Source organism: Lampris incognitus, chromosome 4 (assembly GCF_029633865.1).
Source record: "Lampris incognitus isolate fLamInc1 chromosome 4, fLamInc1.hap2, whole genome shotgun sequence".
Classification (NCBI taxonomy): Eukaryota; Metazoa; Chordata; class Actinopteri; order Lampriformes; family Lampridae; genus Lampris; species Lampris incognitus.
Genome location: NC_079214.1, coordinates 68,329,422 through 68,355,071, shown reverse-complemented (window position 1 = coordinate 68,355,071; position 25,650 = coordinate 68,329,422). Strand labels below are relative to the sequence as shown.

At 49.8% G+C, this 25,650-nt stretch overlaps 1 protein-coding gene across 3 annotated transcripts in view; it reads right to left on the bottom strand.

Annotated features, from left to right (window-relative positions):
• sox6 (SRY-box transcription factor 6) overlaps positions 1 to 25,650 on the bottom strand; it is a 144,131-nt gene that overhangs the window by 23,212 nt on the left and 95,269 nt on the right. For 2 of the 3 annotated variants that reach the window (XM_056278322.1, XM_056278320.1), the window contains exons 8-10: positions 16,746 to 16,895; positions 11,598 to 11,778; positions 11,066 to 11,253 (exon numbers count right to left, since the gene is read on the bottom strand). In XM_056278322.1, the coding sequence (XP_056134297.1) occupies positions 11,066 to 11,253; positions 11,598 to 11,778; positions 16,746 to 16,895 (519 nt within the window). Of the gene's footprint in view, positions 1 to 11,065; positions 11,268 to 11,569; positions 11,779 to 16,745; positions 16,896 to 25,650 lie in introns of all 3 variants that reach the window. The other variant, XM_056278321.1, reaches the window with a different exon arrangement.

Here is a 25,650-nt window from a genome sequence, read left to right as displayed (position 1 = left end):
CTGAGAAGGACCTTTGGTCTGAGTTCTCTTCCGTCCTCTTGGTTTGTTCCAGCTGGTCTTGGGTGTGGGCTGAGGCTGATTCCGGCGGCTGAGGCTACAGAAACGTTGCATTTTGACGACTGCAGTCAATGGCATCTGCTAGTATATTTATCACTGCTTCGTTTTCACACATTGACATACAGACACACAAACACAAATAGAAATGCACACATCATCATCTGTGGTCACCCGCGGTCGAGTATGACCGTCCTCATGACGGTCCTTCTAGGTCTTCAGGTGGGTGTAGAGGCCGATCTGGAGCCACATAATGGGAGTATGCCTGCATGTGACAGCTTTTAACACGATGTGCCTGCACCCACCACACGGTCCTTGGCAGGGGGTAGCCAGAGTCCAATGGCATGGAGAACCAAGACGATTGGGGACCACCCTCTGTTGCAGCCTTCATTCGCTTTCACTGATGTTGTGACCTGGAGACATCTTCCACCAGTTCCACCGTTGAGGTTTTTGTTGGATCGTGCTTCATCTAGAACCTCCCCCTTGAACAATCTGCCTTGGGTGACCCTACCAGGAGCCAAGCTCCAGACGGCATAGCTCTTGGGATCATTAGTACGCACAAGCTTCTCCACCACGGCAAGGTGGCGATCCAGGAGAACACACACACACACACACACACACACACAGCTGTATTCATCACCCTGGCACATTACTGCACTTAATGAAAGAAGCTTGCAGCCTGGTGACAAAGTGACTGATGTGCGATTAGCTATATGGGTGCCGCTTTGGATACTACTTGGTCCGTCCAGCCGAAAGAAACAGTATTTAGGGGGAAGTCTGTCATAAATTATCCATCTCTTTCCTCTCTTGTGCGCCGCTGGTCCCTCCTGATCAATCAAGTCCTTTTATAAACTCATGATCATTAAGCATCATGTTGGGCTGAGAGGACAGAGGAAGGGGCAATCCATCAGTGAATTTCATTAATATCTATCACTGTGCTAAACTTTTTCTGCACCACACAAACACTGATGATCAGTGAGTGTTAATTTTGCAGCTGGAAACACCACTGAACACGCCTACATGACAATCTTGTTTGTGCATTTTGTGGGAGCTATTTCAGGTTTATGACCCTATACTGTACCGTTACTGGTGAGGATGGTTCTGAAGGTTGACGTGCTTATGGACTAGTGTTGTAGACACCTGGCTATCATGAGTTTCGGGGTTTTTTTCCCCCCACCACAGCAGATGCCCCTTTTAGCAAATACACTATATTGTGTAAGCCATGCTAATGAACATTAGACTCTATATCCTCTGTGGACCCACAAATTTTCATTAAATTTTATATACTGAGTTTAATATACTTATTGGTTATAAGTTTGGTAATTTATATCTGGGAATTAAGATTACCGTTTAAGTTATGGCCATAAATTATATGCACAACATCAGGCTTTTTTGTTTAAAGGCTTGAAAATATTCAGTGAACTAATGCGTCTTTACTGCCCACGCAAGTGCTGTGATAAATTAATGACACTTTTATTATTTTATAGTGTCATTAAATTTTTACTGATCACTCTGACACAGAAGAGTAGCAAAGGACATGCAGAATCAAGGGATGCTAGCCATCCTGCTGGAGGAAGACAGGGAGGAAGAGAGAGGGAGAATGCGAGAGAGAGGAAAAGAGGGAGAATGAGAGGGAGGAAGACGGAGGAAGAGCGAGGGAGGAAGAGAGGAAGTGAGAGGGAGGAAGAAAGGGACGAAGAGTGAGGGACGAAGAGCGAGGAAGTATAAGAGAGGGAGGAAGAGTGAGGGACGAAGAGCGAGGAAGTATAAGAGAGGGAGGAAGAGAGAGGGGGGAAGAGTGAGGGACGAAGAGCGAGGAAGAATAAGAGAGGGAGGAAGAGAGAGGCAGAAAGACGGGGGAGGAAGAGAGAGAGAGAAAGGGGGGAAATGAGAGAGGGAGGAAGCGAGGGAGGAAGACAGAGGGGGAAGCGAAAGGGAGGAAGAGCGAGGAAGGAAGAGAGGGAGGAAGAGTGAGGGAGGGAGGAAGAGAGAGGGAGACAGAAAGAGAGACTGTATGACATTTCAGAACAGAAGGGAGACTTCAACACGAATAACTTCTGAAAATAAAACATCCTGGGATCTGATGAGCAGAGAAAGAAAAAGTACGACAGTGTGCGATGAAAGATAAAGGTGACTCCTCGCTAAAAAGTAAAAGGAAAATGACAGGAAAATAAAGCAAGGGTGATGTCAGACGGGAGAAATCAGGGGGAGAGAGAGAGAGAGAGAGAGAGAGAGAGAGAGAGAGAGAGAGAGAGAGAGAGAGAGAGAGAGAGAGAGGATACAAAAGATGTAACAGAACACATTGTTCCCCTCCCATTCTTCTGACCACAGAGGCAGCGGAGGCAACTGCTCCCTCCCTCAGATGACTTCAGCATGCAACCCTCCATCCATCCCACAACGTAAATTATAGCGGTGCACTCCAAGCTGTAGTGGAAAAATGCCATCCACAATAATCTCGTGCACCCTGGCTACGTAGGTCTTGCGTCTGAAGTTTGGTTACAGCTATATTTTCTTCAGCTGCATTCTCTCCACTGAAGTCATGAGCGGGGAGAGGGAGCGAGGGAGAGAGAGAGAAAGGATGGATGTTAGAGCCTGTGGAACTTCTTGTGTGAGGGAAGCGAGGGAGCCCCCGTCAGTGCTGTAAAAAAGAGCTTTAATCTGCTCGGCCGCAGGACCCGTGCTGCAGGCATGCAGCGCTGCCCACAGGGTGTGTTCTGGCAGGGCCGGGCGGCTGACGGCCCTGTGCATTGTGCCTTATGTTGCTGCACTGCCAGTCTCGACACCCCTTCATGCTCTCCTTTATAAATAGTGTGAGGCTAACGGCACGGCCACACTGCTCCTTACACTGCTCCTTACACTGTTCACATGCAGATGCAGCTCGATGACGTAGCAGGAGGAGGGAGGTGGCTGATATCACACGGTGGAGACTGATTATACTGGTACGTCTGTGAGTCATCTCTGGGCAGGATCAGGAATCAGGAACACTCTGTTATTTCACTTCATGCACTTGCGTACATGAAATGAAATGAAATGCCGTTTCCTCCAGCCCACAGCAGTGCAACACAAAGACAAAAACACATCCAAAAACCACAAGGAACACACATACCCAGACTAATACACATACCCAAACTAACACACATACCCAAACTAAACCAAAAAAATCACTGTCCAAGGGAACGAACGCCAGGCAGGATGACTGTCGGAACCACCGGTCTGCACGAGCTAGCAGTTAGCTTAGCCCACCCCGCTTCCGCATCCTGTCTGACTGCCCTTGGGCGTTTCCTCCTCAGGCGCAGCTCCGGGCAGGGGCTGTGGTCCCCGGGCCCACCGGACAAAGTGGACCAAGCTCTCCCAGTCGATCCAGTGCCAGCTCCCCCAGCCTGACACCCTCGACACACCTTCCCGCACTCCTCACAACGATATCAAAAACACCACAGTCAACTGCCAGTCTGCATGGGCTAGCGGTTAGCTTAGCCTGCCCTGCTCCCCCAGCCATACAATCAAATACACTTTGATTTTGATGGCATCAACAGCAGCTACATACACTTCCACCACTACTTCAACGCTGTCCTGATAGCTGCTGTAGGCACATACGTTTACATACAAGTATGTGTGTATGTATATATTATGTACATTGTGAGTACTGATAACCAGAGACAAATTCCTTGTGTGTGTAAAAGCATACTTGGCCAATAAAGCCTGATTCTGATACACACTGTTTGCAAATCATGCCACTTCAGACTTATATTGGAAAAAAAAACAAGCTAAGAGAGACACTTCACGGTTGTTCTTGTAAAAAGACATAAGGGCCATGGGTAAAGAAAGTCCTGACTGAAGCTCAAACCAGGAGGATGTGAGTTCGTCCATAGTTTTTCTTATGACCGTGTATTTATGATAAATCCTACTATCATTAAGCATTTTCATCGGTCACTCCTCTGCTCCTTCAGTCTCATCCAAGTTGCCATCGTGGTGGAGTCATGTGTGATGGATGGATGGAGTCATGTGGTTGCACATTAATTTCCTTGATGTTTAAAATGTGAATCTTTAGGAGCTGCACAGCCCAAAACTGTTGGTCGCTTCGTTTAATGTAGCGGACCGGTTCTGGATCCAGCACACACCTGGTGATGGGCAACCTGAAGGCCATGGATGTCTGACCACGATACAGGGCTTAGTGTCCATCGTCACTGCGGTGGACTGAGTGACTCAGTGCTGAGACTCCCGAGGTCCTCCAGCTGAAGCCGTCATAGATCTGTCCCAAAGCTGGTGGCAACCGAGACTGTAGGCGCTCCGAAACAGCTGCCTCCCTGTTCAACTCCACGTCTGATTTGTGTTTTTATTGTAACCAACTGCAGTGTTATTTATAAGTCTACAGCCTTCCAGTAGTTGGTAGTTTTGAACCATTTAAATCTTAAGTACATCCAGCCGTGCGGTAAGCCAGAAGCTCCTTTCATGCAGACTCCGGTTCTCCAGGAGCTCCCCATCGCTCTGCAGCACAGGGACCAGCAGCAGCAGCAGCAGCAGCAGCAGCTCAGCGGGGGTTTCTATGGTGGCGTTTCCTTTGCTTCTCCCAGGACACGGCTACCGAGTGGTGCCCGTCCCACAGACGCTGCCGGGCCACGCTGCCTCACATTTGTTTGACCGAGACTCAACTCAACTGCGAGGCCTAAGCTACGGAGAAAAATAGCCGAGCTAACACTTTTCTGGTAAAAAAAAGTTCTAACATCGTGTTCGGTGTTTGTGTTTAATGGCAGAACACATTCGGGATTCACGAGAGGCTTTCTTGTGAGAGGGAAAGCAAGTCAAACTCGTAAAACGTAATCCCTCAACTTCAATTTGAATCGGCGCATTTTATGCGCTGCCATCTCCGCCTGTACTTTGGGAGGTCCTTCTGTCTGTGCGCTCGGCTTTTTCGCTGCGTTGAGATCATTTGTGTTGAGATCATGTATTTTTATGGGTTTCCAGCTTTCCGATGACCCTGAACTGTTCACTGGGTCCCTCCAGGGACTATTAAAGTGGGCTCAAATCTCCCGCCTTATCAAGCGCTACAAGCTGCAAACCACAGTATATTAGACCATTACCTAAACCCTTTCAACATCCGAGCCAAATCCCATGACCCGTGGGTCGCTGCAGCCTGGACGCGCCTATTGCCAAACTGCATAAATGGCCCTTTGTGACTTATTCCATTATTCTATTCCCGTGTCTTTGTTGTGCGTTCCCTGCAGCGTGCATGGCATTACGGGTCCGAGCCAGCAGGCCCGGTAACGTGTCTGAGTGACTGCTGCACGCCAGACGCTCGCCATTTAAAACGACCGTTGAAAAATAATAGAATTACTTCAGCCAAATGACCCAACCAAGATGCGGTCTTGATGTCTTTCTGGGCAAGAGGCGAGAAGGCGCAAAAAGACCTGACCCGACAACGCACACACACACACAAACATCGTCCAGAGTCATAGACTTTTTTTTTATTCTTTTGGCAGACGGGAACAATTGGACAAAGCATTAATGTAAGCAATCTTCACAATAGCACTTGCTGGCTACCGCCAGTGTCCGGGAGCTGAGCATAACCTAATTTGGATGGGCAAGCCCTTGTATGCCAAGGATTTACATGGCAGCCAAAATGCCTCGGTTTGCAATTTCCAAGACAGCAGTCGAAAAGGAGCAGAAAATTGCTTCCAGGGCTGCAGACCAGACAAGATTATATTCAAAGTCTTTCAGGGGCTCTGCCTGAATAGAACCCTGGCATCACACGCACGCACGCACACACGCACACACACGCACACACACACACGCAGGAGTGTATGTAACCACTGTGACCAATAGGTTAGGAGTCAGGATTTTGTCGAGCACCAGTTTAAGCTCCATTTGAATATTTAGCGCCGGGGCTCGGGCACCCGGGAAATGGACAATTGCACTCATCAATATTGAAGAGAGACAGGGTTGCAGGGTAGGAGAGGGCGGTTCAATAGGTTAATACATTGGCCTTTCACCTTTTGATTCCCGTTTGGGACATGTCAGCAGAGGAATATATCTTATCTGTACAACCTCCGGGGCGTCACCTCTGGAGCGCCGTCAGAGCCGAGGGGAAGACGCCCTGACAGGAAGTGTGCGGGTGTCACTACAGAACTCCTCATTACATCATCGCGCTGTGGGGGCTGATGGCATCCAACTGCCAGGTCTCCCTCCATACAGGTACTTTTTTTGTTATGTATACAAATGTACTTGGAATACTTGGGGTCAACTGTCCAAAGTAACGGGGAGTGCAGAAGAGAGGTGGAGAAGAGAGTGCAGGCAGGGTGGAGTGGGTGGAGCAGAGTGTCAGGAGTGATGTGTGACAGAAGGGTACCAGCAAGAGTTAAAGGGAAGGTTTACAAGATGGTAGTGAGACCAGCTATGTTGTATGGTTTGGAGACAGTGGCACTGATGAAAAGACAGGAGGTGGAGCTGGAGGTGGCAGAGATGAAGATGATAAGATTTTCACTGGGAGTGACGAAGAAGGACAGGATTAGGAACGAGTATATTAGAGGGACAGCTCAGGTTGGACGGTTTGGAGACAAAGCAAGAGAGGCAAAATTGAGATGGTTTGGACATGTGTGGAGGAGAGATGCTGGGTATACTGGGAGAAGGATGCTGAATATGGAGCTGCCAGGGAAGAGGAGAAGAGGAAGGCCAAAGAGGAGGTTTATGGATGTGGTGAGGGAGGACATGCAGGTGGCTGGTGAGACAGAGGAGGATGCAGAGGACAGGAAGAGATGGAAACAGATGATCCGCTGTGGCGCCCCCTAACGGGAGCAGCCGAGAGCAGTAGTAGTGGTAGTGGTAGCATGTATACAAACGCAGCCCTGCAGCACACGGTGCATGCAGTCATGGCAAAAGTACATAACAGCAGGAAACAATTCAGAGAGGTACAAATGGATGGGGATGTATTTGACTGTAGGCATTCTGCCCAGCACCGGATAAAAGCCCTTCCTGGGTGAAGAGCAGCTGGTAAATAATTGAACAAAGTAATTGCCCCCTGCAGACAATAATACCTGTAGATAAATATTTCAGACAGGTAAATTGTGGGACGGCTGCATAAAGGTTGTATTGTGCTGATAGGCTACAGTAAGAACAGACAAATAAAGAGAGGACTACTACACAGGAAAACATGCTTCTGTAAAGCATGAATATTTCACATGTCCCCGAGTAATGGGCAGTTAGTACAGTAGAGCAGTCTCTCTTCCGTCCTAGGTCAATGAAGAAGGAGAAAGAGGAGGGGTGTGGGGCGTGGGGGAGGATGGAGAGAGGAGTCATATTAATAGAGGTTAGGGGGGATGCATTGTGCTCTGCAGACACACTTTGTATTAAAAGATGAATTGATCCGTCCGTAAGCAGCACTTAGACCCACTCCTCTGGCCGGTCGTTACACCGGGATAAATCAATATTTAATATCCCCTCCTCACAGCCGCACTAGATGATTTTAACCTCTCCTTAATCTCATTTATGTTACCTTCCCACAATATTCCTTGTGTAAGCTCTCACTATGATAAACTTCCAAACAAGAGACTGGGAGGGCAGCTAGTAAAAAGCCCACCATATTTATGTCAGGTGAGGCACTTGGCTGAAATATTAATATTCTGAAACTGAGCAAAGTTAAAGCTTTTATCTCTGCCATCCAAACCTCTCCTCACTACTGGCCTGTATCAGCAGAAGCTGCTCTGTCCTCTCTCTCTCTGTCCTCTCTCTCTGCACCCCCCCCCCCGTCCTCTCTCTATCACCCCTCTCTCTCTCTGTCCTCTCTCTCTGGACCCCCCGTCCTCTCTCTATCACCCCTCTCTCTCTCTGTCCTCTCTCTATGCACCCCCCCCGTCCTCTCTCTCTCTCTCTTTCCTCTCTCTCTGGACCCCCCGTCCTCTCTCCATCACCTCTCTCTCTCTGTCCTCTCTCTATGCACCCCCCCATCCTCTCTCTCTCTGTCCTCTCTCTCTGGACCCCCCGTCCTCTCTCTATCACCCCTCTCTCTCTCTGTCCTCTCTCTGGACCTCCCGTCCTCTCTCTATCACCTCTCTGTCCTCTCTCTGTCTGCCCCCTCTGCCCTCTCTCTGTCTGCCCCCTCTGCCCTCTCTCTTTGCCCCCCCATCACCTCCCTCCCTGTCCTCTCTCTCTCCGTCCTTTCTCTATCACCTCTCTTTCTGTCTGCCCCCTCTGTCCTCTCTTTGCCCCCTATCACCTCTCTCTCTCTCTCTGTCCTCTTTCTCTATCACCTCTCTCCCTCTGTCCTCTTTCTCTATCACCGCTCTCTCTCCCTCTGTCCTCTCTCTCTTTGTCCCCCTCACTCTCTCTCTCCCCTCTCTCTTTCTCTCTCTGCCCCCCACCTCTCTCTCTGTCCCCCCCTCCCACCCCTCTGGCTCTCTTTTTTCATCACCGAATTACTGTTCTTTATTGCAGCACATGGATGAATATGATACTGATTTGGTTTTGTGAACCTCAAATTCCTTACCCACCAAATAGGGGGAGTGTTGTTGTAGTACCTCAGTCAGGGATGTGTGGATGTATGGAGTGAGGCCTGAGGTCTGTACGGGGGGTCTGTTAACAGGATGTGTGACATTGTAACCAAGAAAATTACCACTTAGTAGTTCCTCAGCCTACAGACAGGCTGTGTATGCTACAGACAGGCTGTGTATGCTACAGACAGGCTGTGTATGCTACAGACAGGCTGTGTATGCTACAGACAGGCTGTGTATGCTACAGACAGGCTGTGTATGCTACAGACAGGCTGTGTATGCTACAGACAGGCTGTGTATGCTACAGACAGGCTGTGTATGCTACAGACAGGCTGTGTATGCTACAGACAGGCCGTGTATGCTAGGCTGCTCATTATTCAAGACCTCATCCACACACTTACGATGTGTTTGATATCCTCTACACAATTATTTGAAAGAGCTCAGCTAGGTAACTGTGCCACCTATTAAATCCCTGGTAGCATAGGCAGACACACACATACACACATACACACACACACACACACACACATACACACACATACACACACACCACACACAGAATATAGAGAGCCTCGCCAAAAGAGGGAGTCTCATGCACATCCAGCTAACAGTGCATTAACCCAGCCGTACCAGTCCTACTTTCCTCCTGATAATGCTCATCATTATTATCTGTTGTTCCGTCTGTGTGCTGTCAGTGCTTTGATCCTCCATTACTTCACCTGGGTCTCCACCATGCCATGCTGGAGAAGCTTGTGTGTACTAATGATCCCAAGAGCTATGCCGTCCAGAGCTTGGCTCCTGGTAGGGTCCCCCAAGGCGGATAGGTCAGGGGGAGGTTCCAGACGAAGCGTGATCCAACAAAGACCTCAACAGCAGAACTGGTGGAGGATGTCTCCAGGTCACAACGGCGGTGAAGGTGGATGAAGGCTGCAACAGAAGGTGGTCCCCAATCGTCTCAGTTCTCTGTTCCATTGGACTCTGGACACCCCCTGCCAAGGCCCATTTGGTGGCTGCAGGCACATCAGCCTCTCCATGTAAACAGCTGTCACGTGCAAGCATCCTCCCATTATGTGGCTCCAGGATCAACCTCTACGCCCACCTGAGGATGGTCATACTTGACCCCGAGTGACCACCAATGATCCTCCACTGCCTGCCTCCTCAGCCTGCACTCAATTTTGAATTAAAAAGTATCTCTCTCTCGCTCCTGTGTGTGTGTGTGTGTTGGGGTGGGGGATGTGGGATGGGGGATATGGCAGGGAGCTCCTTGGGTGCCTTTCACATTCACTGGCTGAGAAGAAACAAGCGGTGGATGCTTTCTTCCAGGCCTCACACACTTACAATGAGCAATGAAGACTAACAAAACACAAAAATATAAGCGCAAAAATTGTGTCTCTTTTTATAGACACCTGCATTAAATAGTGTGGTTTGTTGTATGAATATGTTTTTAGTAAAATTGTGGGTTGGTACAAATATGTGTATGAAACGGCTTGTGTTGTATAAATGTGTATGTAAAGTTGTGCGTTTGTTTATATGCTTCAAACTGAGAGGGAAATGGGTCCCTGCTGTGCAAAATAAAGACAAACACATCAGAGAATGAAATACTATTGTTAAGGAGTTAGCCTGTCATTAGCTCTCATTAATAAGTACCGCGGCGAGGCAGTTTCCTTGCATCCTCTCTGGGCTGCGCCAATTTATCTGCCACACTTCATTGAGAGCATTGACAACTGCCACCTGCATAGACAGCCCCCACCCCACCCCGCCCCCCAAACAGCGAATAAGAAGGAAATTCAAATTGATATTCATTTACTTTTTTACATATACATTGACCTAGTTGAGGCTGCTGGTTGGAAGTGTCAGGTGGTGAAATATTAATGAGCAGCGCTCCCGGTTCCTGCCTGCTCCTCACAGCCAACTGGCAACATGGCATCCAGCTGAAGGGAGGGAGGACAGCTTTTTTCTCCCCTTGATTGACTCATCGATTGAAGATATCTTTAAAGGGAATCCCTGGGAGTGTGTACTCCTGGTACAAAGCAGCCCGGTCCCGTGTCGAGGGACGGCGAGGGCCGCAAGTGTGCTTTAATTGGGCAGAGACTTCAGAGTCTTCTTAACCCGCACTGGGCACTGCCATGGCCTGTCACGGCCCCCACACCAACATCAACAACACCGAGCCCTTTAAACATGCACAGGCAAACACACACACACACACACACACACACTTTGCTATGGCAATGCTAATCAATACCGACACCCTGGACGGGGATTAAAGAGAAATATTGGTCTTAAGAATTACTGCGTTATCAAAATCACAGTGTTCCAGTTTCTTCACTAGTTTGGGATGTTGTGCTACTTTCGCGAAGAGCAACAACACCCTGTGTGGTCAAACCGGTGTTTTGTCGCATCTTACTCTGAAACCAGTGGCGCGTGGGTCGTTATTTTGTACAGAAACTTTACCAACAACACGGTGCTGGTAACTTATCAGGTTGCTGGTACATGGAGAAGAGACGGACGAGAGGGCAGCAGTGAATCCTGACCTTATCCGCTCTGCAGTTGTTGAGGCTCATAGCGCTGAGGGCAGACAGCTTGGCCTCCATGCCCTGCTGGTGATGCTGCAGCTGCTCCCTCTGGATCTGCTCCCTCATCTTCCTCGCCTCCTGGATGGCCTTCATCACCGCGTCCTGGTCCCCAAACAGCGCAGTGGAGTTCAGGCTGGACAGAATGTCTGCACGTCCAGTTAAGACACACACACACACACACACACACACACACACACACACACACACACACACACACACACACACACACACACACACACACACACACACACAGAGTAGATGTAACAGGGGTGAAGACAATAAAAAGTGCTTTTAGACATGGCAGAGAGATCTAGAAAGTAAACACACACTAGGACACACACGGAGACACACACAAACACACCCCCACTACTGCTTTTACAGCAGGCATTCACTTGTGCGTATGTGAGTGTGTGCTTGCACGGTAAATGGATGTAGCCTAAGACTCGTAAGCATGGTGTGAAGGAGACTGGCAATGAGCTGGGGGTCTTACCTAGAGAGGAGCCCCGGCCTATGCCTCCTCCGAGGGGGCTAGGGATACCCCCTTTGTTGACCAGGTTGTTGGGGCTGCTCTTGCTGCCGGGGAAAAGGTTCTGTGTGGGGGATGTCGGAGACTTGACCACGTCTGTGATCTTGGGCCGGGCAGACAGGTTGAGAGGCTGCGTTCCCTCCTCCTAACGGCGGCAGAGACAGGGGGATGACAGGACAGATGTGAATAGGTGCCCACCCCGTTCCGACAACCTTTTTCAGAGAAGCCCTGTGCTCCCATAAGGCACAGTTAGGCTCTGTTCACAGTTAATTACAGGAGCCCTACCCTGACCCGCGCTTCCCCTCTTTCTCTGCTCCTCTCCTCTGCTCCTCTCTCTTCCTTTCCTCCCTTCGCTTTCGTCTCCTCATCCATCTTTAGGCTCTGTGCCACCACGCTCTTCCTCACAGTTGCCCGGTGCCTTTGTTCTGACTAATTAAAGCAGATTCTGGCCTCTCTTGTACATCTTCATCTGTTCTCCCTCTCCTCCTCCCCACTCTGTCTCTACCCTCAAAGTACGAAGAATAAATAATGACCAGATAACAGCAGTGCCGATTATCAAAGACAGCTGTTCCATTCATCAGACGTCAACTTACATTATCTACTTCATTAACTTGTTTTCTCATTTTCTTCCTCATTCGTTTGTGCATACTTGGTGATATCATCTGCTTCATATGATACCAATTACTGTACTGCTAAACGTGATCAAACCAAACAAAAAAACAAAACAAAAGCCTGAAAGTGGTTCAATTCTGAAGTGCCAGGGCACAGGAGAATATATGCTGAAGTGCTGCGGGGCCACGGTGTGCTGGCCTGGCCAGTGGCAGCGAGCTGGTTTTTAGAGTGATGAGGGATGAAGAGCAGCGTTCACCAGGGTGCTGTCCTCAGCAGCCTGCCAACAGGGACTAAACATTGTTTATCTGAGGGTACCTGCAGCCTGAAGAGACGGTAGTGGGCAATGGGCAGCTGTGGCCATGTTTATTCAGTGGCGTCCCCATCTAGGAACCTTCTGCTATCGTGAGAAGAGAGAATTTATAATCAGCGCCGCTGTTTTCCAGCCGTGCCTGTCTTTGATTTGATATCAGGGCTGTCATGATTATTACATAATCACCAGATCACGATTATGTGACCTGACCGCCATCTTTTTGCAGAATCCTTTACACTCATTTGTATAAAACAGCTGGATGACCCTAACAGAAACGTCATATCTCCATCACTAGTTCCACGTTGTTTTCCGCCATTTGCCGTTTGACTGGTGCTCTTTTAATGATGTCATCTTGTTGCGCCCCTGGCACATGAGGGGTGAATTAGCACCAACAAACTGTTTATCCTGAGACGCTTCTTCAAGAATATTCTATAATATTCGGCGACTGCATTTGGACGAGCATGTGTTGACGTTAACATCATGGATGTAGCTGCAAAGACGAACACCACAGCGTCGCTGTGGGCACATGTTGGTTTTAATCCAGATGAAAAAGGAGAGCCCGATAACTTGGAAGAGGCCATTTGTCAGATTTGCAGCAAAAAGGTGGCAGTCAAAAGCACTAATACCACACTTTAAAAAAAACATCTACGGATCAACCACCCCACCCAATTCGCCGAACTTGGAAAGACTGACTGCTCAACAGAATATAGGGGAATTAGCCAAGTAAAATTGGGGAGAAAAAAAAAGGGAGGGGGGGAGCCAAAAAAAAAAAGAAGACAATTAAATCATTAAATTATTTGTACGACAATTAATTGTCAACTAAAATTTCATGATCGTGACAGCTCCATTTAACGTGTTTTATTATTCTTAAAGACCTCTGTTTCAACCTTATGTACGTTAGCATATTTTGCTAAAGGATACTTTGAAAGGTATGGCTGCATGGGGCGGGAGGGGGTTGAACCCAGGCTCTTCAGATGGGGGATTAGATTACTAACCACTGTGTCGACATGCCACCCCCAACAAGAGGCGTAGTCATCTATGTGAATTTTGTTGCTGGGGCACTTGGGTGCCGGAGCGGACTACAATACACTGATTTGCCAGCACAAAACAGCGTGAGCCTCCTCGAGAGTTATGTTCCCCCGGAGAACTCCGCAGCTGGCAGGTGCAGAGAGGCGGTCGACTGGCTCCACGTGTATCAGAGGATGCATGAGGGAGTCTGCAGCCTCCTCAACAGCCCAGAATGTTGCGCAGTCATGGGACCTTATAAGTGAGCAGGGTATTATTGGACATGACAAATGTTAGGCGAAAGGGGGGAGAAATCTGGAAAAAAAAAGTTTCTGAATACCAAAATAACCTCGTTGCATTACCCCAAATTGTGTATGATACACATGTTGTGGTAGAGTCCCAGTTTTATAAGGTGGAAAATGAAAAATGTCATCAATCTGTGATCAGACTTTCCATCGACTAAAATCCAAGACTCTCTTGTAAAGCAAAGACATGTCTTGGATTAACAGTGTAATTATTAGACTTGCCTACATACGACAAACACTGAATGAGTCTGAATAAAAACACTTCAAGAATTCCTTATTTCTATTGCCAGAAGTCAGATAACTTTGCTCATTATAATTTGTGCTGTTCCTACAGCAGCAGCTTAAATGAGATTAGAGCTTATGCTGTCTTCTTTCAGATCCCAAGTGTCTCCTTGTCCAAACATATGGCTCAAGCACACAACTGCCCCAAGGCCTTGTTATTACTGTGCCAACAACAGTTTGTCATGCAGCGAAGCCGACAGCAGACAAACAAAACCAGAGGCAGTATATCACAGAAGGTTGAATCAGTTCATCTTAACACAACGTTTATTACAAGAAACATTTCATCATCCTCTAAGTGACCTCTTCAGTCTCAACCGACGGCAGGTACCCACCCTTTAAACAGCACAGCTGCATAACGACCGAACCTACGATCGCTTTCACATGCAAATTGCCGTGACCAGTAACTACAGTTAAAATGGCCATGTGTACTATTCACAGAGGTTTGGGGAATAGTTGCCATTACAGCATTGGAAGATGGCGACAGATGTACTCTTGGTCCCCCCCCCCAAGCCCCCCTCGGTTCAGGGATGGTCGTTCCCTCTTCACATAGATGGCCTCTTTGACTCCCCGTTCAAACCAGCGTTCCTCCCTATCAAGGATGTGCACATCCTCATCCTTGAAAGAGTGGCCACTGGCCTGTAGATGGTGTAGACTGTGGAGTCCTGGCCTGACATGTTAGCTCTCCTGTGTTGTGCCATCCTCTTCACCAGGGTCTCTTCGGTCTCCCCAATGTACAAGTCATGTCAGTCCCCCTGGGATTTAACAGCATACACTGTATTGCTCTGTTTGCGCCGGGGGACCCGATCCTTGGGGTGGACCAATTCTGGTGCAGTGTGTCTTGGGGTTTGAAAGCAAACGAGGCGAGGTGTTTGGAAAATACGTGTCTCAAATGTTCCAACACTCCCGCCACATACGTAATCCCCACTGGTTTATGCTTAGACAGCTGTTGTCCTTCTCCTGTCTTCGATCGGCTGGTGCGCTGTTTGGCCGTCTTCCTGGCTTTGACAAACACTCAGTTAGGATAACCACACTTAACCAGGGCCTGTTTAATGTGGGATTTCTTCCCTTCCCTGGCTGCTGTGTCGGTGGGGACGTTGTCAGCTCGGTGGTACAGCGTCCTGGTGACTCCTAGTTTGTGCTCCAGTGGATGATGAGAGTCAAACCTTAAGTACTGATCAGTATGTGTTGGTTTACGCTAAACATCAACACTCAAATGTCCCCCATCACCAATAACAATTTCACAGTGTAAGAAGACTACCCTGTCATGTTCCACATCCTCCCTGGTGAACTTGATGTGGTGTCCACAGAGTTAAGGTGTTCCTCTGTTAACAGTACACATGGCCGTTTTAACTCTAATTAATGGTCACAACAATTTGCATAAGAAACCAATCGCTGCTTTTGGTTGTAACGCAGTTTGGGTCATTATGGAACTGTATTGTTTATAAAGGTGGGGATACCTGCCGTCAGCTGAGACTGATGATGTCTCAGATGAGTTATGAAACGCTTCTCCCACTGAACGCTGTGTCAAGATGAACTGATTCAGCTTTCTGTGATTTCCTTCTGGATTACTGAGCATGCACGAAGATGCTCAAAAATAATATTCTCTTTATCTGGTATATGGTGAATGGCATTCATGTGATCAGAAGGACCGTTCTGAGTCAGCGTTATACCGGTCTTTGAATGAAGTCCTAGGGGGAGTATGCCTGGTGTATGGATGTGTGTATGCATGTATGTAAGAGTGTGCATGTATATCTGAGTATAATGTATGTGTGAGCGAGTCAGTGAGTGGGTGAGTGAGTGAGCGAGAGAGAGAGAGAGAGAAAGAGAGCAAGAGAGAGAGAGCGAGATTGAGAGAAAGAGACCAAGGGAGAAAGAGGGAGAGAGAGACAGAGAGAGCGAGAGACAGAGAGAAAGAGCGAGAGAGAGCGAGAGTGAGGGAGAGATGGAGTCCTGAAGAGAATACCAGAGCATTGCCCTGCCAGTTAATGACATGATTTATGTCCCTTCTCCATTGTGATATTATTTGGCTAGACTTTTCCAAACGGGCATATGTTTCTGATTACGGCCTTACTGAGTGGATATGATGTATATGCCCTCTGATCTGTGTGGAGGTCCGGTGGACCCGTGCCATACAGCAGCAGCACATACCTCCTGTATGTGGCTGAATTTACAAGGCAAAAAAAAAAAAAAGTCATCAATCCTGCTTTCTGCTTTACTTTTTTCACATTTGCATAACACTATTTAACTTTCTGTTGAAATGGTTTTGTTCCATCTCAATAAAAACCAGAAAGAAACACGGTTTCTTTGTGATGAGAAACCATGTGTTCCACAAATTACTTGCTCGGAGGGCTCAGAGCCATAGCAACCATGTCCACAGATCTGGTTGAAAGAGAGAGCGCCTTGTTAAAGCCCCACAGATTGATGGCCTGCTACTAGCTGGGCTCAGCAACGGCCCCTTCTTCCACTGAATCAACGAGTAGCAATATGGTCGCCGGTTTATTGAGACGGCACCAAGAAGACGAGGTCAAGTACCACTCGAGGCTTGGGTTGGCGTGTCGGGGCGGAGGTGTGAGAGGTTGATGGAAGCGAGGGTCGTACCTTGACTTGAGTGACAGGGCTGGAGGATCTCTTGTCATTCTTCAGAGAGGAGGGGGAGATGGGCCCGCTGGCGTTGGGGGGCTGGGGGAGAGGTGGCATCTTGGCTCCGGGAGAGACCTGCATGCTGGCGAGCTGAGCAGCATACAGTTGCTGTAGGGAAGTGGAGAAAACCCGCAAGGCATTAGCATCCGAAGCCAGCAAACACTCAAAAGTTTTATATTCTCTCTTTTCCTGTCCCTAAAAAATCTCGGCCTCTCCTTCTGCCTTCATCTCCTCCTCTCTTTTTACGTCTTTCCTCTCTTTCCATGCGGCTGGCAGAGAACCTCAATCAAAGGTCTTAACTGTATTTCAAAGGCTGAACCCAGAGAGAGAAAGTAGTCTACAAACCACACAGAGATGGCTTTCATTCAAGATATTTGGAGCCCCTATTTTCCACTCATCACAGAGAAAAAGTTTGCAGACTGAACACAAGTGTGTGAGCAAGGATCTCTCATGTCTCTAGATCGACACGGCTTCCTATTGAAGTTCCCTGGCAAACTGTTGATTCGCCTCCACGCGGCCACGTGAGGCGGCCTCATTCACCCACCATCCCGCAATGTTTGAAATCCCAACCTCACTTGGAATCCCATCACACAATACATTTACTTCACATATTATTAAGGTTTCGAAAACCTGCACAAAGGAGGCTGATGTCATCACCCTTATTTTCCTTGGCCTCAAATCGGCAGGGCTTCTAGCCGTGGGTGATATTACCGATTCGAACGTGTGGTTCGAATGACTGCTGAAGCACTCAGTGACACTCATCCCAGTGACTGGGCTGAACTCGGAAAGCTCAATTTCTGCCCGCCGCCGGGATGATTATGTGGCATACATCGAGAGCGGTTAAGTATATTGATATGAGGTTTGGAAGCATTTAAGAAAATCTGGTGAGCCACGGATCCTTCTAATCCTGCACAGGATGTAGTTTTGGACAACTTGTCTATTGTTCTTCATGCTGGGAAATCTAAATGTTTCGACTCGCAGTTTAACACTGGATTCTTCTAAATTTGGTTTGACAAATGCCTCTATAGTACTTTATCTCTGTGTCTGTAAATAAAGACCCTAGCGACGCTGCATTTCTCGGACTCCTCTTGGCCTCGGGTCGGTATTGATTGGCTCCCAGGTAGGTGCAGAAATTGGCTTTTGTCTCCTGCAGCAAATGGCAGGGGTCTGTAAAATGGAGCTGCTGTCTGAAGCCACCCCCTGGAGAAAGACTGCTACTGTTGATACAGCTCCAGACCCCTCCTCATCAGACAAGATAGCACCCCATAACTCACCCACTGACCCGCGATCCTAAAGCCGGCTGTACCCTTTTGGTTTCTTCTGTTATTCAGTCAGTTTGTGCTGTCAGGGAGAATCTGATTTCTGTTCATACGGACAATCAGCACGCTCGGTCTCACTTCCTGCCTTAGGTAGACAGATAGATACACTTTATTAATTCCCGTCAGGAAATTCCTACTCTGCATTTAACCCATCCTAGCCGTATAACTAGGAGCAGTGGGCAGTCGCCGTGCAGCACGGCATTCTGGAGAACTGGAGTTGGTCCAGTTCGACTTGCCATGCCTCGGTCAGGGACACAGACAGGAGTATTAACCCTAACATACATGTCTGTGATGGAGGGAGGAAACCAGAGCACCCGGTGGAAATCCACACAGACACAACATGCAAACTCTACACAGAAAGGAACTGGGACGGCCTGAGGTTCAAACCCAGGACCTTTTTGCTCTGAGGCAACAGTGCTAACCGCTGGGCAACATGTTGCCCGGCCACATACAGGGCTGTGTTTGTGTGGATGGAGAGAGAGAGAGCGAGCGAGAGAGAGAGCGAGAGAGAGAGAGAGAGAGAGAGAGAGAGAGAGAGAGAGAGAGAGAGAGAGAGAGAGAGAGCGAGAGAGAGAGAGAGAGAGAGAGAGAGAGAGAGAGAGAGAGAGAGAGAGAGAGAGAGAGAAAAGAAACAGCCCAGCTCTAGTGGCCTGAGGGCCCCACCTTCAGCACCGCAGACCCAGACTGTGGCCAGACAAAGCACTTTGTGTCCATGCACATATCGCCAGATATAAACACGTAGTCGCCCCTGTAAGAAACTTTATCACCGCCATAGAAGCGGCAGCACAAAAGGTCCATTCTTCCAGGGGACCTGGGATAACAACAGCACATGGGCAGCGGAAATGACAGACTGATTATGTTCCTATAATGATAGCACAGCCCCCCCACCCCCACCCACCACTACCACCACCACCTCTCTCACACACAGCCTTTGTCTTCTGGAGGAATGGACTCCGCAGCAGGCGACTGTATTACGGTCTCATATGAGTTGGTCCATAAGTTATTGTCCAAAGTAAAGTGTGTATGTGTGTGTTTTTGTGTGCTAGAGAGAGAGCGAGACAACATAAGAAAGAGAAAGAAGGAGAGTGAAAAAGTGAGAGAGAGCAGGCGTCTCCAGGCCAGACATGAGTCCTGGTGGAGCAATGGAGGTGTGGTCTCCTGGACAGATGTTGGCTAACAGGCCTGTCCACCAGCATGCCCCCGACCTTCAGCGGGAAGAACTTTATTGTACCGGAAAAAGAGCATAATTGGACCTTGCCTGAAATTAGAGGCGGTAGTCAGACCGGCCTTTGTGAGGGCTGATTAGCAGGTCGGTGCCACAGGGAGACCCCGGGTCCTGCATGATGACAGCCTGCCTCCAGGAGCCAAAAACAATAAATACAATTAGGAGAAAGGAGGATCCAGGCTGCACTGATCCACCAGACACTGAGATGATGGCTTCTCTGTGATGTTATCGTCAGTATTATGTCCCACAGTATCTACTCAGATGAATGTTGTGTAACACACACCTCCCAGTATCCCATCAGCCCCAACTAAAGCCCACCGCCGAACTTGAAGAACGGGTCCAGACAGCAGTCAGTCCAACAAACAGTCTGGGGTCAAAATGTCAGGTTAAGTAGACGGCAGACAGGCTGAATGATGCCATCCATCTCAAAGCCGAAGACACATGTTCTAGTCCCCCAAGCTGAAAACATCTGTCTGCTTCTCCCAATGGACTCTCTGGCATCTAATAACCCCCCTCACCCCCACCCCTCCCTGCCCTCTTGCCAGGCAGGGGCAGCAGAAGTTGAATGGTAATGAGGGTCAAGCTGAAAGTCAATGCAGTGACCGATGTCTAGAAGGCACTGTCAAAACATAAAAAAATCTCTCACTCTCCCAGTCCCTCTCTCTGTCCATCCTCACTCTCTCTCTCTCCCCCTCTCTCCATCCCCCTCTCTTTCTCCATCCCCCCTCTCTTTCCATCCCAACTCTCCCTCTCTCTCTCCATCCCCCCTCTTTCCATCCCCTCCCTCTCTCCATCCCCGCTCTTTCCATCCCCCCTCTCTCTGTCTCTGTCTGTCTCTCTCTCCACCCCCCCCTCTGTCTCTCTGTCTCTCTCTGTCTGTCTGTCTCTCTCTCCATCCCCCCCTCTGTCTGTCTGTCTGTCTCTCTCTGTCTGTCTGTCTGTCTGTCTGTCTGTCTGTCTGTCTGTCTGTCTCTCTCTGTCTGTCTGTCTGTCTGTCTCTCTCTCCATCCCCCCCTCTGTCTGTCTGTTTGTCTCTCTCTGTCTGTCTGTCTCTCTCTCTCTGTCTGTCTGTCTGTCTGTCTCTCTCTCCATCCCCCCCTCTGTCTGTCTGTTTGTCTCTCTCTGTCTGTCTGTCTCTCTCTCTGTCTGTCTGTCTCTGTCTGTCTGTCTGTCTGTCTCTCTCTGTCCATCCCCACGCGCCCGTCCTCATCAGCCCTGTGAGGATTTGCATGCCCAGTCTCAAATGATTAAGAAAGCAAACCAACCTTCACATGCATAAATGCTTTCACTTCATAAAACAGCGAGCGGCAGCGTGCCGAGGTCTCGATCACGAAGTGGAGCCGGTGTTTACTGGGATCAAATTGCGGGTGTAAAACGATAGCGAGGAACAGAGGCCGGAGACACACAGCAGAGGAGAACATTTTGACGGTCTAGATGATCCGTTTTTCACTTCGCTGAAATGTTGTCCATGGTTGAACCGTTTCAGTCCCATTTGCAGCTTTAATGGCGTGGCTGCTGTCTGGGCATGTCGTTTGGCGTTTGGGCCTCGTTTTACTTGGTGGCCGACCCCAGCTCTTCTCACACAGCCTCTGTCCCCTGCTCTCTCGAAACCACCATACAGTTTTAAACTCTGTATTGTGTCAAGATAGATACCCAGTAGAGATATTAACGCATTACATATGTTAGTGTGTCTGTTAGGAAACTAACTAACACCAAAATTAACATTTTAACAACTTTAATACTATTTTTCAAACAATTTAAAATGGCCGCTGTCCAGCGCCTGTAAACACTGCAGCGCCTCGGTGGTAGTCATGGTGCGTCTGTAACCAGACATGTTGGACATAATCACACAGCAAGTGTGGACTATTTGTCTGGACTGGAGGACGCTAGTGTGTTTCTAGGACAGAGCAACGAACTTCACGAAGGAAGTGACGCGATCAGCATACGTCATAAATACTGACACGACGCACACCACCACGCGCACATTACGAGCGGCCATTTTGACCGTCCACGGTCGCTTTAGGTAGATCTGATCATAACTTATTTTTGTGAGACTGATCTGAAACTGTGTTCATGTAAATATATGTGATGTTAGGGGAATTGGGGGTGCGGCAGGTCTGAATCTCCATTTTTCCCCCCCACAGTTGTTAAACTTTGAAACTCAAGATGGTCATAATGACGTTGGTGGTTCTAGTAGGACAGGACTGCTTCCCAGAACAGAATCATGTGCAAACTTACCCCAGTGTCTGCCCCACCTACAAACCAGCAGACCCCCCCCCCCAAACACACACACACACGGAGGCCTCCCCTCTGACCCCGTCCCTCCCTCTGCCCCTCCCGGTCTCCCAGACGGGCGGAGCAGACCCAGGCCAGCGTGGATTCCAAATGAGCGCGGCAGGCCCAGGGTCAGCCCTTGGTCATTTAAAACAAGCGCTGCGGAGGCGGCGGGGGTTAACGAGGAGGTGCACGTTTCCTGCCCGGGACAACATTAAACGGAGATTACACAGTCTGCTGATGATATCGTACACCCACACACACTTCTATCACCCCCCCCCCCCGAGCCACGCAACACGCCGCCGCATCTGGGTCGCACCCGCGGCAGCTCGGGTCAGAGCAACCGAACCGTCGTTCAGTCTTCAGAGAGGTGCTGGTTTAACCTGGTTTAAACTTCTGGGCTGTGTGTATTATAACTGATGTGAGGAAGAAAGGGGAGGAATCGGTTTCCATATATGTGGAAGTTACAATCTGAGTTGTGTTCGTCCTTCTTTACGGCTGAAAGTGGGGTAAATCACTTGTGAAATCGGTGGAGTCGGGAGCAGCGGGAGGAGGCCGTGGGTGCCGTAAAGACCGAATCTCCATTAATTTTCCTCCTTTTCAGAAGGCGGCACAGCGACAGATGCCGGGGAACCCGGCGGCAGATTTCGTCCCGTCTCCTGCTTCCAGCCATGACGCTGCGCCGCACATCCACAACCGAGGCCCGCGACGCTCCTCCATCACGGAGAAAACCCCCAAGTGAAAGAAAAGAGCCCCCGAACCCTGAAAGGCTCCCCAGCTACTAATTCATTAATTAACATCTACTGGACTTATCGGGAGGAGTGTAACTGTTTCAGTGATACACACGACACAGGTGTTTATCTATCACACCCTCTCAGGCTGTGTGTGTGTGTGTGTGTGTGTGTGTGTGTGTCTGCCTAGCTTGAGCGGGGCACTGGGGTGGATATGAGGGCATTAATTGTGCTTCAATGCAGTGCGCCATTTAAAAGGAAGCCCGGCGCCAGGCGCGTTTGCCACAAGGCTTGTACAGGCTCATTGCCCAGGGCGAGCAGGCAGGCTGACCCGGGCCCGGCCCAGATGTCAGGAGTGGAGGAGGGCGTCCTGGTGCACTGTGCCGATGCTTTCCAGTATGGCCCAACATCTGTCTCATCTGCTGGCACCCAACCTGCTCGAACCCCCTCCTCCCTCCTTCGCCTCGCTCTCTCTTGCTCACTCTCTCCGTGAGTATTTCCATCATCTTCGATCTTTTTCCTCTTTCTCTCTCTCCAACTGCTATCTCTATCTCTCACTCTCACTCACACACACAGACACACACAGACACACACACACACACTGTGTGTGTGTGTCTGTGTGTGTGTCTGTGTGTGTGAGCTCTTCACGCCCCGGGGCCCCGGAGCCAGCCCTCCCATTCAATGCTGCTGACTGCATTATCCACTCTATCTGTCCATCTGTCCCTGTGTTCGCCGCCGCCTCCATCCAGCTGCTCACCTAGCTGTCCTATTAGCCAGCTCTCCACACCCAGCTAGCACCGCTGCTCCGCTCTGGGTTACCTTCAAAGACCCGGCTCCTCTCCTCACAAACACAGAAACAGATGCTCTCTACAGTGCATCTGTTTCTCTCCCTCCTCCTCTCCCTCTCTCCTCTCTCCTCCTCTCCCTCTCTCTCTCTCTCTCTTTCAAAGTCAAAAGTGCTTGGCTGGCTAGTGATGGAATTGCTCCCCTCACATCTGTGCAATGCACGCATCTGCACCCCCCTCCCCAAAAAAAAAGGTAATGCCGGGTTTCGCGGCCCTGCTTCTAGGTCCCGGCCCGTAACGCTCCTCCTCATCTCTTTCAGTCGTCTAAGGCACCGAGTGGCCCTTCAGATGCATCTGTCTTCTTGAGCTCTCGTCTGGCTGTCACGGAGCGGATCCTCTCCGCGGCGGCGGTGGCCCCGAGCCGAAGCCTGCCCAGCTTTATCATGGGCCCGGAGGGATGCCGTCGCCGCTGTGATGGATGGTAATTGCAGCGTAAAGTAACCACTCAGGCAATTTAGTATCCAATATTGTAAAGCTTAAGGATGTGGCAGGTCTGTGCAATTTAGGGTAAGAAAAGGAGCGAGAGTGACAAGGGGAGAGGAGGGGGGGGGGGCAATGGGGGTAATAGAGAGAGAGCTGCTCAGAGTAAGATGGAGGCAGATGCGGGTGGGATACGGGGACAGAGCACGAGGCCGAGAGATGAAGACAAGATGGAGATGTGACTGAATGGAGGCAGAGAGGTTTGTAGCAGGAAGTGTGGTGAGAGCTCGGGTGTTCTGCTTCATCCCGAGGACCTTCCTATAAAACGGCTTCAGCCCCACAGTCTGGCTTCCATGGTGCAATCCAGGCCGGTCTTGAGGTCCACCTCTTGTTTCTGGCTGTGCTGGAGGAGGAGGAGGGGGGGGGGGGTCGGGGGCGTCTCAGACTCATACGGGCTTTAAGTAAATTGTTTTTCACTCGGCAATTGATGTAAGACATAGTGTACAAACAACAAATTAAGTGCCGGGCCAGACAGGAAATTCTTTTGTGGAATTAGGGAAATTCCCCTCTTGTCTCTCCTCTCGATTGAATATAGTGGGTGTCAGAGGGGATCGGGCGACAATCTGAGCACAATTTCCTGCGCGGGGTGAGAGGTGTCAGTTGTAATCAGGGCAGGACAGTCGGGGACGGGGGGCCATTGTTTCCTGCCGGTTCCGAGCTCATCCCGGCTCTGTGCGGCGCTAATGAAGAGGGGCACGCCGTCGCAGGGGTAGTTTACGCGCCTCCTCTCCCGCGAGTGGAGAACGAGGGCCAATCTGTCAGGGAAACATTGAGTGAAATTGCCCCACGGTGCGGCGGCGCCAGGTGACAGCCACTCACACACCGCCGGGCCGCCCGGAGCCACGCCACCCCCTGTATTGACAAGCAAATTACAGCCTGCAGCACTCAAACACAGCCAGCGAGATTCATTTACATCCATCAGCCCGAAACCTTTGTTACCTCATCAGGTTTTCTTCTGTTGAAGAGCGGGGCCAGCGGAGGTGGGAGGAGGCGGGGGGGAGGTGGGCGATCCCAGACTGTTATGACAGAGGAGATGGGGAGGGGGCCGTGTGACCAACATTAAGACTGATGGAGCGGCTCGCTTTGCCGACTGGATGGCTGATCGCATTACCGCCACTGCATTGTGGGAATTAATTCTTCCAATAAGACATTTTTTAAGGTTCATATATTTCACAATCTAAACGGAGCAAATTGGTGAAAATTATACCTTGCCACGGAGCTGACAGGAGAGATATTTTAATTAGGGGCGCGAGCGGCTGCGGCGCTGCATGTCTGGGCTGTTTGTGCGGCAGGTAAAGAGCGGGTCTGGAGGCCAACGAAGAAAGTTTGGGAGTGTTAAATGGAGGTTTACACGTGACCTCGGCAGAACCTCTTTTCGGTGTGTGCTGAAGCATGAGGAGACAAACTGTGTGATACCACCAGAGGGGACGCTCACACGCTGACACGAAGCATGGGAACAGGCCCGCGTCGGCGGATGAATGAATCCATCAGTACATCACTTTACTGTACTTATTTTATGATTTCACTATGTATGGCAATGCAGAGGTTTTATGCTGCACAAGCACCCACGGTAATCTGTCTGATTAAAAGCTGAACGGGTGGCGTGGCGGTCTATTCCGTTGCCTACCAACACGGGGAGCGCCGGTTCAAATCCCCGTGTTGCCTCCGGCTTGGTCGGGCGTCCCTACAGACACAATTGGCCGTGTCTGTGGGTGGGAAGCCGGATGTGGGTATGTGTCCTGGTCGCTGCACTGGCGCCTCCTCTGGTCGGTCGGGGCGCCTGTTCGGAGGGGGAGGGTGGGGCAATAGCGTGATCCTCCCACGCGCTACGTCCCCCTGGTGAAACTCCTCACTGTCAGGTGAAAAGAAGCAGCTGGTGACTCCACGTGTATGGGAGGAGGCATGTGGTAGTCTGCAGCCCTCCCTGGGTTGGCAGAGGGGGCGGAGCAGCGACCGGGACGGTTCGGAAGAGTGGGGTAATTGGCCGGG